The 12,349-nt window shown below is 30.4% G+C and overlaps 1 protein-coding gene across 4 annotated transcripts in view; it reads left to right on the forward strand.

The window, feature by feature from the left end:
• LOC6036825 (gastrula zinc finger protein XlCGF8.2DB) overlaps positions 1-10,077 on the forward strand; it is a 47,182-nt gene extending 37,105 nt beyond the window's left edge. For all 4 annotated transcript variants that reach the window (XM_038259556.1, XM_038259557.1, XM_038259553.1 and 1 more), the window contains exons 8-9: positions 140-235; positions 5,250-10,077. In XM_038259556.1, coding sequence (XP_038115484.1) covers positions 140-235; positions 5,250-5,338 — 185 coding nt within the window. In that variant the 3' untranslated portion in view covers positions 5,339-10,077. The remainder of the gene's footprint in view (positions 1-139; positions 236-5,249) is intronic.
• Positions 10,078-12,349: the final 2,272 nt, after the last annotated feature.

Raw genomic sequence — 12,349 nt, forward strand, 5'->3', positions numbered from 1 at the left:
ACCTCACCTACTTACTTATTATGCGGAAATAAATGTTTACCAAAACAAAATCCAACCAAAAACAGTGCAGAATTTTGTGTTAACAAAACAACCCCTCTGTCGTGTTTCTTTTCATTCCATGGTTCTGTTTTGCGCGCAGGAGAAAAACCTTACGAATGTTCCGTTTGCCGGAAGCAATTCCGGCAGTCGAGCACGCTGAACTCGCACATCCGGATCCACGCGGATGACAAGCTAAGTAAGTGCGACTGCGATTCTCTGGCTGTTCTGTGTTCTGCTTCTCTATCGCTTTCCACCTCCATAACGCTTTGAAATTCGTGCTAACCTATTGGAATAGATTCAGGGTTAAGTTCTATCACAGACAAACAGATGAGTCGTTAGAGGTTTATTCCGTTGATCTGAAAAACGGTCCATTTGAATGCAAATCAGTTTGACATATCCTAGCAACCACACCACTATTTTGACATTTATCAGTTCAGTTGCTTGAGTGCATTAGTGAGCATTTTTCAAAATGTCAAAAATGAGTGTTTTTAGTCCTTTTTAAAAGCTATCCTTGATTAAAACTTCTTTTTTTTTTGTTACAAAAAAAGCAGTCAATTTTTTATCATTGAAAACAAGTGTCGACGTAGTTTGTGGATGGTCCAGTACTGAAATTTTTGTTTTTAAAGTACGAAACTTTAATATGAAGTTTGACAAACCGCCATGAGTCGAGAGAATTCAAAAACACAAAAAGCAGGAAATGAAATGATTGTTTTTAATAATATTTTTTAACACTCATGACATAAACCATAAAAAACATTTGCATCTTATCTGCTTTTTGTATATTTGTAAGTTTTTCAATCACTTGTTGTTTTCATGAGAAAAAAATCCTTTAAAATTACTTATTTCTATCTTTTCAACTCTTCGAATTCAGCTCTTCGAATAGCTTTACAAAATAAATCTAAAATAGATCTTCAAGCCATTTATCCTTTTGTATTTTTTCAGAAACTAATTTTTTTATTCTGTTTTCGGTCTTCAAAATTTTTTTTGAGAGCGTAGGTCCTAATTTTCAGTTCAAAGATCAGAAATCACTCACTCATCGCCGAACGAATCTCGGAAGCATTCGCGAGTGAACACGACTTGCTAACTGCCAGCGTCTTGGCTTCACACAGGGATACAATTAGGGGAGAGGGGGTAATATGCACCCCCTAAGGGAAAACTGTGATTTCTCAACCATAATAGCATTACTGTGGAAGAATTTTGTTCGATGTTCCGAGACAACTTTTATTCTTCGTCATCCATGTGAAAAAAAAGTCTTTGAAAATCTCAAATTTGTTCTAAAATATTAAATTTCTTTTTGCAGAAAATTTAATTAAAAATACATTTTTAAATTGTTTTGGACTCGTCTGTCTATAGAATAAATCTATATAAATCAACAATTATATAAATCAACACTTGCAATATCAATAAATCCTTTTTATATTGTCCAAAATCATATTGAAAGTTCAGTGAAAATTAGATGAAAACACAACATTTTAAAGTTTTGCAAATAACTTAAGCTGTTTTTATACTACGATGCTCAAATTTTTCCAGCCTGGTTTTGCAATGTTAAACTTCTATTTTCTATGATTTTTTTCCCAGAAAATTCTTCCCAATACCGAGAAAAGCAGAAGCAGAAGAGTACCCCCCTCTCCCCCTACTTCGTGAATTTCTGTGCCTACTCCGTCCGTCAACCCGAGTTACAAACGAATATGCTCAGAGAGGAGAGAATATAAAAAAAATACCAGCACGTGGCTCTCACAATTTGCCTCCAAAATTAGCATGGTGTAAATTGCTGTCAAAAGTGTCTTTAATGTTGTGTTGTCAACAAAATTGTAAAATATTTTTGATAAAAATGATTTTAATCGATCTATCGCAGACTATTTTGAGTCAGATTTGAGCCACATAACTAGGCTTAGTGATTTTTCACGCTCAAAAATTGCATATTTCACGGGGACCTCAATTTCGAAACATCAGATTTCACGGAAATTTTGCGGAAAGTGAAAAATATTAAAATTACTATGAAAATCTGATGTTAAACTTACAGAAACTTTTGTTTATGCTTTACTATATATTATAATAATATACTTTAATTTGAAACCAAAATGTAGGGCACGGGTACTGTCATTTATTGAGCTGCTTTAAAAAGTTCGTTTAGATATATTAAACAGTTTTCGCTGATTTATTATTTTTTTTATCCAAATTTAACAAAAGTCCTAACAATTTCAAATAGTTTTTCTGCGACATTTTGCTCATTAAAAATAGTGTTAAGGTTTTCATCTTACTTTTCAAAAACTTAATTTAAGTCACTATAAAAATAATAATTTTATCTGTAACGAAATCTTCAAAATTTTATTCAAAATCAGAACAGAAACAAAAAAGAAACATTCTTTTTAACTTCCAAGGGAACCATCCACCCAATTATCAAATATCGTGACAATTAAAAAGGACGCAGAAAAAATCTGAAATGTTATGAAAATGCGACTTTATTGATAGTTAAATGTATTTATTTTATCTTGAATTAACTAAGCTTGAATCTTTCAATAGAAATTGGAATTTAATCTTTATAATTTCAAATTAATTAACAGTTAAATTGTTATTACGGCGAATGAAAATATTGCTAAATTCAGTTAGTTTGATGAGAAAAAATGATAAATTGTTATTTAGGGTATCAAAGAAGAGCAATCTATTTTCTCAATATTTATCTTTACTCTGATGGAATTAATTTTTCAATCTTTTTTTCTCCTTCTCCGGTTATATCATTGACCAGAGGAACAAGGAGAGACGACTATTGTCACAAAACGTTACTTTTTACTTTTGCTTTTTATTGATTTCTAAAAAATCAATACAGTTTATAAAAAATCTGTGCAATTTAAAAAAAACATACCGTGAACCGGGGTGACTTTGATAGCCGGGGTGACTTTGATAGGTTTGCGATTTTTCCGCAAAATGAAGAGTACAATAAAAATACGAAAGGAATGGTTTAGAAAATACTGACCGTGGTAGAGAAGTCAAAGTACTTCAAGAAGAACTTTTCATAAAATTTTGACAAGTTTAAAAAGTTAGTTAACTATAGTTAAGAAAATGTTGATGAGTGTCATTATTTTAAACTTCTCAAAGTGTCATGATTTTCTCAATGAACATGATTTTTAATCGTTAAATGGAAGGAATGTTCAAATTCTTTGGTCAATTTTCCACTAGGAGAAGGTTAAAAAAGTTTGTAAAAAATAAATAATATGTGTTTTTGAAACACAACTATAAAAACTCTCTAAATTTATAGGCAATTTCAGTTGAACAAATTTCATGTAAAATGTGAAAACTTGTGATTCGTGCTTCGAATTCAGTATAAAATTCAATATAAATCGATATTTTTTTAAACAAAACTAATTTTAACAAATTTCAAGCAAAATTCCGACTTTTTAACAATTTTACCTAAAATTTATATGTATTTTGCTGAAAAGTTTATACACTTAGTTAACTAAATATAAACATTGATTTTTTTTTCTTAAATACTATATCAGCTACTTTAGTGATGGTACATTTAACATACAAATGAAGTTTGAACATCTTAAATATGATTTTAACAAGAAAAACTATGACTATCAAAGTCACCCCGGAATTCAAATTAAGAATTTTTAACGTAACTTTTTTTTCTAAATATTATTGAAAAAACTTTTTTCCGAAATAGTGCATGGACTTTGTGTGGTCTACCCCAGTACATGTTTTAAAAATAATAATCTTAAGAAAAACCTTACCTGTTGGAAAATATTCTAAAAACAAATTGAAATCCTATCAAAGTCACCCCGGTTTACGGTATCACAATATACTTATTAAATCAATTTCAAACATTTTTGGTTGAAAAAGACAAAATCTATAAAAAAATAATTCCTAGAATATTTCTCTTCTTTGGTTGATTTTTGTCAACATTGTTTAAATATTCACAGCATGCACTTCTCAGTAAATGCATGTTAATGTATAATTAGCTAACAATTCTTCTAATGGTTCTTATCACGCTTTTCAATTGAAAACTAATAAAATTTACTTAAAAAATCGTTTAGAAAGAAATATTTATTACGATGCTATTTTTTAAGAATTGATTTGAGACAATTGATCAATTTCACTAATTTCACGCTGTCTGCGAAATCGTGAAAATTCACTAACCCTAGACATAACGCATTCGGTCTCTCTGAGCCATTCGCTGTACTACCCGAATTGAGTGAGAGAGAGAGAGAGAGAGCGAAAAAGATAATATTCAGTAGCGATTGGTGTGGAAGGGACATACGTTAGGAATGGATCAGAGATGCTGTGGGTCTTTGATTTTTTTCAATCAAAATTTTTACATTAAAATCTATAATTTTTTGTGTCCCTTCGACTTTGTCCATTCACAGCAAATACTGATATTCGTTTTCAGTAAATACTTACTGAAAACTGTAAAATTGGTATGGAGCCGTCAAAGTTTGCTGATAGTTCAGCAAGTTTTCATTTACTGAAAATTTCAGTAGTGCTGATTCCAGTAAATTTAACTGAATTCAGTAATGAAAAATTTGTGCGTTAGATCTTTTTTCATTTGACCTTCTATCCATTAGTTTTTATTTCTTTCGACCTTTTGTTATGTATTTCTTTTAGAAATATTTTAACGTTTTCAAAAAATGTTTTATTTTATAGTCGAAAGATAATGTGTTAGTTAAAGTTGAAATGACAATTTTATGATAGTTCTAGAGTTGTTGTTGTTGTTGTTAATTAATTTCTGGAGTTTTTTTTTTTAAAGGTCCATCCAATAAACCAAATTTTCAGTTTTTGCTTTTTGGGTGTTTTTTAATACCCCTGGCTCAAGGCGGTTTCAAAAACACCCAAAACGCAAAAACTGGAAATTTGCCCTTTTCAAAAAAAAAAAAAAAACTCCTTATTTATTTCTGGCAACTAAATGAATGAAGATTACCTTTTCAATAGGTACTCTGCGCTATGGATTGATTTATTCATTAGCTTGATTTATTTATCAATTGATTGCTGTTTCTACATGGTTTGCCTTTTAATCAAAATGGTGCGATTTTCAATGACATCTTTATAAGCAAAGATATTTTTTGCAGATTTTGATGTGAAAAGAAAGCGTGGGATTTTTTTTGCTCAAAATTCACTTTCATTTTCCATTTTTCGCATAATTTGTAAATTCACCATGATGTGTCAACTGTAAACAACTAATTTGTCCAATTATCACCACCCCAAATTTACCACAGGTAAACCCTCCCCTCCGGAGCTGCCCACTACGATGACCACTATCACGATGAAGCTGGAAGATATTAAACCGCTCTACACGATCATTTAAGTTCGCGCACGTACTTAGTACAGCAGAGATATCAACCGTGCCGTAAGTTCCAGCATCTCTCAGTCAATCAACCAACCTAAAAAATGCTCCTACCAAGAGAAGCGCCAAGCGCTCAAGTCAGAAAGGAAGTTAAAAAAAATCCAATTATACATTCAACTCCTTGCGATTTCGTTCGATCACTCATTCAACGGTGGGGAAATTAAGCACTTTAATGTTTCGATTATTACCATCAGATTGCGATGTGCTGACCCGTATCAATTTCGGTAGCCAAATGAAGCCCAATTTTCAGGGTGACGCCTCAGCGACCGAAAAAGTTCGGATCGAGCGCGACCTAATCAATTGGCCGTAATTTGCCAATCAATCGCCCCGTAATCGAACTTATTTAGCCAAACTAAATTAAAACATTAAGCTGCCGGCTGGTCATGGTGGCGGCCATGAAAGTACGTGACGATAATGGAAATTGGTAAACAGGTTGTTTATCATCCGCTCGGTTATTAAAAGCAAAAGCAAAGCTTTCGGGGATGATGAAAAATGACCTCCTCTGCTGGGACAACTGCTTTGGCAGTGAGTAATTGCGGAGAAGGAACCCATTTTTTGTGATGCTTTTATTTCAGGTTTTATCAGTGGCGAAAGAAAAAGTTTTTAAAGGATTTCTATTTCATCGGAAGAATGCGATGACCCGAGCTAGGGGTGGTCAAGGATTTTCAAAATCGTTTAAAAACAAAAAAATAAACTGGCTACAAGTTGACTTTAGAAAGGATTTTAACAAATATTTTAACCAATCAAAAGTTTAAAAAATGAAAGAAGTAATCAATGAAAATAACTGTTCATAAAAATTCAATAGAATTTCATTAGATTTTTTGGAAATCTTGGCTTTGCTGTGTATTACATTTGAAAAAAAAATATATATATATATATATATTTTCGTCCATTTTGATTTGGTGCTGCAAAATAAAAGTAAAATATCACATTTAAAAATGTTTATATACATCTTGTAATATGTCATTTCACATATTACACATAAGTTGAGGTTAAAGGACATTGAAGAAGAGGTAATATTCAAGCATGCAGAATGTCAGCCAACAAAAATTCATTTTTTTTTATTAATAAACAGAAATACACAAGCTCGATCAGTTAAGTTTAGTAACAAATACAAATAAAATTAGATCTTTATGAAAATTTGGCTTGATGACTTGTTTTTCTCGATTGTTATGTAACTTTGATTATAAGATATTTTCAACATTACTGTAAAACGGGGTGAGATTTGTTTGCCGGGGTGACTTTTATAGTTTATAGGGATTGAACTCTTCACAACAGACTTTGAATAGTTTTAAAAGATAGTTAAATATAATTGGGAAAACATTCATAAATAACACATTTTTATTGCTCTCAAAATGACGTGTTTTTCTCAATAAAAATGGGTTCGAATCAGAAAACGGCTTCTTTGGACAATTTTACACTGAGCACAGTTTAAATTAGTTTTCAAGTAACAAGTTTTAACTGTTATTAAAACCAAATTCAAAAGTATTCATATTTATAGGTATTTGCAGTTAAACAAGTTTTATTTGATTATTTTATAATCAAGTTCAATCTGGTGATTTTTTTTTTGTAATGAATTTTGATGAAACTTGGATTTTTTAAATGTAATTAACCTAAAAATTATAAACATTCTATAAACAAGTACTAGTAATTTATTACGTCAAACTGTTCATAAGTAAAGTTACTTAAAATGTTTTATTACAAAAATCTACTATGAAATGCTTGTTTAACTAAGTTCAATTCATATTGATCTTAGTTAAACATGCATTTTTTTTTAAATTATTCTAATAAAACATTTTAAGTAACCTTACTTATGAACAATTTGACGTAATAAATTAAATATGCACTGGGGTGATAGTAAAAAAATCGATATTAGGGATACCCTCTGATTCGATTCCTTTAACTAAAATAAGTAGCTGTGAAAATTTTGAGCGAAACCGGATAACGGATAAGGGTCACTTTTCATCGATGAAGTTGGAAAAAAAAACATTTCATACAAAAACGTCTTCTTTAAATCATTAATAACTCGTCAGGGTCAACTCGGATCGTTTTGCGGTCTTGAATAAAACTGTTTGTCATTAAATTTTACATAAGAATCTCACACTTGACAATGATCCTACACTAAATGCCACATTTTGGCGGAATTATGAAAATTTTGGTTTTGTCTGGAAATGAAATAAAAATGTTTCCACGTAGTTTTTGGACTGACCCTTACCTTTTTAAAAAAAATCCAATCGCTGAAAGGAAAATTTTGAGATGATAACGATGTGATAAAAATTCATAAAACGACTATGAAGAAAATACTTCTTTGTAAAAAAATAAGCTTGCAATCACAATGGTATAAAATCAAAGTAGAAGTTTATTTTTTAGAAAACTACGCTTCATTTTACTGAAATCTGTTGAAACGTATTTGAAAGGGAGAATTTTTTTCTTGATATATGTGTAAGTTTGAAGCATAAGTCCACCTTAATTTTTTTTTAAATCTGAAAAATATACAAGAAAAATTAAGTTATTTTTTTTTATTTTCTTGCCCCAGATATTTCAAAAATATTAAAAAATATTAAAAATTTTACGTGTTTTATGTTTTTAATTTGTTATTGTAATTAGTTATATTGCAATGATAAATTACATCAAGAAAAAGTTAAAATATAAAATGTGTTATTGTTTCGTGAAGGATAAAACCTTTAGAGGAGTGCAGGCTCTTTTTATTTTTTTACACTATTATATATATATAAGTTTGCAAAAAACAGCTGTTAAAATTAATTTTCGATTGGTTCTGGCAAGGATGCCTGATGCACGGTTATGTGTTTCACAGACATTTGAGTTTATGCCAGATATTTTTTATTATTTTTTTTTTATTTTTTGAGGTGCATAGACTTTTAAAAAACATCATTAAGCTAATATTTTGTAAAATATCAACCAAAACATATTTCGTTAGTCTTCAAATGCTTAAAAACGCAATTTCTGATGGATTTCCATGACTGTAGAAGTAAATTGATATATTTGAATTTTAGGAAAATGCACAGACATAGACAGACTCTTTTTTTTACAGACATTTAAAAACCAGGTGGCATTTCTGGGTTCTAAATCAATTTAGAATTTGTAATTTCAAGAGTGCTTGCAATTTTTGCAGCTGTTCATTTAACAAATGATCATATAAGAAAAGATAAATTGGTAATGTAGACCGTTACAGCTATATGACTTTTTATAAACTGAAATTTGAATAAAAATAATGATTTATTTTGTTTGAAAACAATAAAAAAATAATTTGAAAATGATTTTGTTTTTCTCAGAACATTGATCAATCTATATCTATTGCTTTGATCATAAATTTGATCTTTCCTAATCAGAAATAATTAAGAATATTTTTTAAACCTTGAATACACGAGAATTTTGTTCATTATTCTTTGGAAAATATTAAAAATTAAAATCCTAAAGTTTTGTAGTTTTTTTCCAAAATCTTTTTTTATGAAATATAAATAAATTTTAATTTGCTCAACCCTAGCTCCCCTGTCATCAAATCTTGAGTCAAGTGATCGTACGTGCTTTACGGTGCGATAGGGACCACCAGGGCAAAACTCCACTGGTGGTGTACAGTTTCCAAACTTAATTTCCTTTACGAATAAAGCAAAAGCTTCTTCTAGAACGATAAAGCAAAGAGTTGAATCGTATCTCAACACACACACACAGGGCCATAATTATATGATTAAAAGCGCATGAATTACGATACGCCGCAAATTATTGTGTATATTATTATGCATTGTATATTATTATATATGATAACAATTATATAATGAAAATGCGAGGATGGGAAACTTTGATTAAAAGTAATCTGATCGAATTGGTGGCGAGTGAAGAGTGCGCGAAGGCCAACGTTTTGGCTGCACCCGGAATACGTGATATACCTACCACAACCTGAAACACAAGACCACGGGGAGGAAAAAAAAACACAATAAAAATCAGAAAAATCGAACCCATTTGCTCGAAATGGTCGAGGGTAATAAAGTCATTAACGATGGGATCGCGCGCGCCATCTCCAGCAACGAGAGAGAGAGAGAGCGCCATCGTTTGAGTGAAATTGGACGAAATTAATAAATTTTGGCCAAAGTGAGGGCAGATATTAATTTATTAACCATCAATCAATGCTGGCAATCAGGTTCAGGCTAATCGGGATCGGACGTTGAAGTTAGGTTTTTTTTGGTTTCAGAATTTAACAGTTGAAGGGCAGGGAACGAGAGAACACACACATCATCATCATCATTATCGTGATCATTTTTTCGAAACAGAACAAACCCACATGCACCTATACTCTGAGAGCGGCCAGATATCGATCCTAACCATAGTGAGGCATTTTGTGAAATAATGAAATCAAGATAAAATAAATTAGGAAAAATCAAAGTGAGGGCGGTTACCGAAGGCTTAAGGAGAAGTTTTCAGAGAAAACTTACTCTCAAACATACAGGAATAAATACGGACTCCAAACCATCAAAAGGGTGGCAACGCACTTGGAGGGTAAACAAAGTCAAGACACTGAAGTGAAAACTCTTCAAAAAGGAGACAAAAGAAAAAAAAAAGAGTCCTACTGAAACATTTGTAGCGCAACAGAGCATACACACAGGCGTCACTGCTATATATATTCTGCTAAAACGAAAGTCTATATATATTATGTGAATATTAAATGTTTTTTACAGAAAATAAAATAATTTGCGTTGTTGGTTGAAATCCGAAACCTCCTTTTTTAAAGAACTGGAAAAGGCGAATTTGTCCACCGAGTGCTGTGCGGAAGTGTCAATTGTTTTATTTCAGCGTCTGGTTCTAACATCGTAACTTTTTCGCTCAAGTGTCGTAAAATGTGTGCTCATGTTTCCAGCGCTGTTCATGGGCGTTACGCTGAAGGGAGGTTTATCATCTTGCAAGTATTGTTTTTCTTTATGTTGTCAATTATTCCATTATTTATGTAAGTTTTAACTAAATTTTATTTATTTTTTTTTCATCTATTTTATTTTAAAAGCATTACATCATATTTGATTTTTAGAAATTTAGGATGTGTCCCAAAGTCCAAGACTAATAACCATGATAATTTCAAGCATAACAATAAATTTCACATATTTTTTTTAAATTTAAAATCAAACTCAACTTTTTTTATTTCGAAAAATTGCACAATTTTCAAGTTGTAGCCAGTTAGATTAAAATATATCAGCCTAAAAAAATGCCTTTGAGTGCCCATTTTTGAAAAAATAAAAAAAAATCAAAAAGCAGATAAAATTTGTCTGAGTTCGTCTAAAGCAGTTTTTTTTAAATTGTCTCCCAAATAAACCTCAATTTGCAAATGCCTATATCTAATAAACTGAAAGTCTTATTTGTGTGTCAAAAATATGTTAAATTTGCTGATCTCTCGGGCAGACGGTAATAACAAAATTCATGCTATTTCAATAACAAATATTGTTAAAAAAACTGAAAGTGTTATGGAATCTTCTTTAAAAATCCATTTTTGCATAATAGTTTAATAAAAGTTTGTAACAAAATTTGTTATTGGTCTGATTTTGGTTGAAAGCCAAAACAACTTTGAAATAACAATTTTCTGTTATGGAAAAATACCTTTAACTGTTATTGGGATGATCGTATTAGTTTTTAAAATAACCAAAAATAATAACAATGATTTGTTCGAAGAATAACTAAACATTTTATTTGTCTGTTATTACAATAACAATCCAATAACAAAAAATTCATAACGACGAATTACAAATGTTGTTATAAATAACATAGAATGTTATTGGCCTAGTATTTTCAATTATCAAAAAATGTTATTCTCAAGTTATTTTCATCTGCTCGGGCTTTTCGTTAACATATTTAGAAAATTTTAAATTCTGGACTGACATTTCAAATAGACTTAATGTTGAATTTTCGACCCTTTTGACATGTTTGTTCTGATTTTAAATTTTCAAAATATTGTTTTCGTTGTGGTCAAAAAATTTCACGAATGATTTTTTTCATACCATTAGATTCTGAAATAACGGCATTTGAAAATTGAGTGCTCATGGGTTACACTTTTAAAACTTCGTTTTTGTTGTTTTTTTTTATTTGAAGAGCTGTATCTCAGGAACGAAAAGAAGAAAAAATATATTAGTAGAAATTGGTGCGCACGAGCACTTTTTCATTACTGAAAAATGTTTTTTTTTTAAATAGAACCAGGGTTGCCAGGTTGACAGATAAATCTGGGAATGTCAGATTTTTCAAGTGTCAACCAGAATAAAGATTTATCTTTCTCAGTACCAGAAATTGACAGATTTTGCCAGATTTTTTACATCATGCCCATTTTGTACATTTTTTGATTAAAATGAAAGATTTTAATTGAAAATCAAAAATATTAGAATGTGTTTTCTTAAATGAAAAGTATATTCTACCTTTTCAGGCCTTAAAATCAGTTAAAACATTGGAATTCTACAAACTTTTAAATTCATTTATATCCTCCCCCATCTTCACCATTGAGATTTTTTAAATTTTCGTCTGCCAGATTTTTCCAGATTTTTGATCGATACTTTGCCAGATTTTCCAAATTTTGACCTGGTAACCCTGAAGAACTTAAAAATAAAACTGCTTTCCGATTGCAACCTTTATTTAACAGTTCCAATTTTTCATTATCAATAAAATCTAAGCGGCAAAATGTTTGCTTAAACTTATCTACGGCTCAAAAGATGTAAAAAGATGGACCAACAACCCCTAAAACGTATCAATGTGAAAATAAAAAAATAAAGATTTTGAGAATTAATCTGCTAGTGAAAAAAAAAACAATTAAAAATGGGTTTTTTATGAAACTTTTTTAAAGTTCTAACTTACAATTTTGCCGAAGACACCAAACCGATCAGATTCACAAGATTCAGATTTTTTAATTTTTCAGTTTCAGTTCACAATCATCCATATTTTTTTTTTCGTCAAAAGAAAAGTTATTTGTTAGAAAATTGACTCGATGAA

The sequence above is a fragment of the Culex quinquefasciatus genome, chromosome 3 (assembly GCF_015732765.1).
Source record: "Culex quinquefasciatus strain JHB chromosome 3, VPISU_Cqui_1.0_pri_paternal, whole genome shotgun sequence".
NCBI classification, from domain to species: domain Eukaryota; kingdom Metazoa; phylum Arthropoda; class Insecta; order Diptera; family Culicidae; genus Culex; species Culex quinquefasciatus.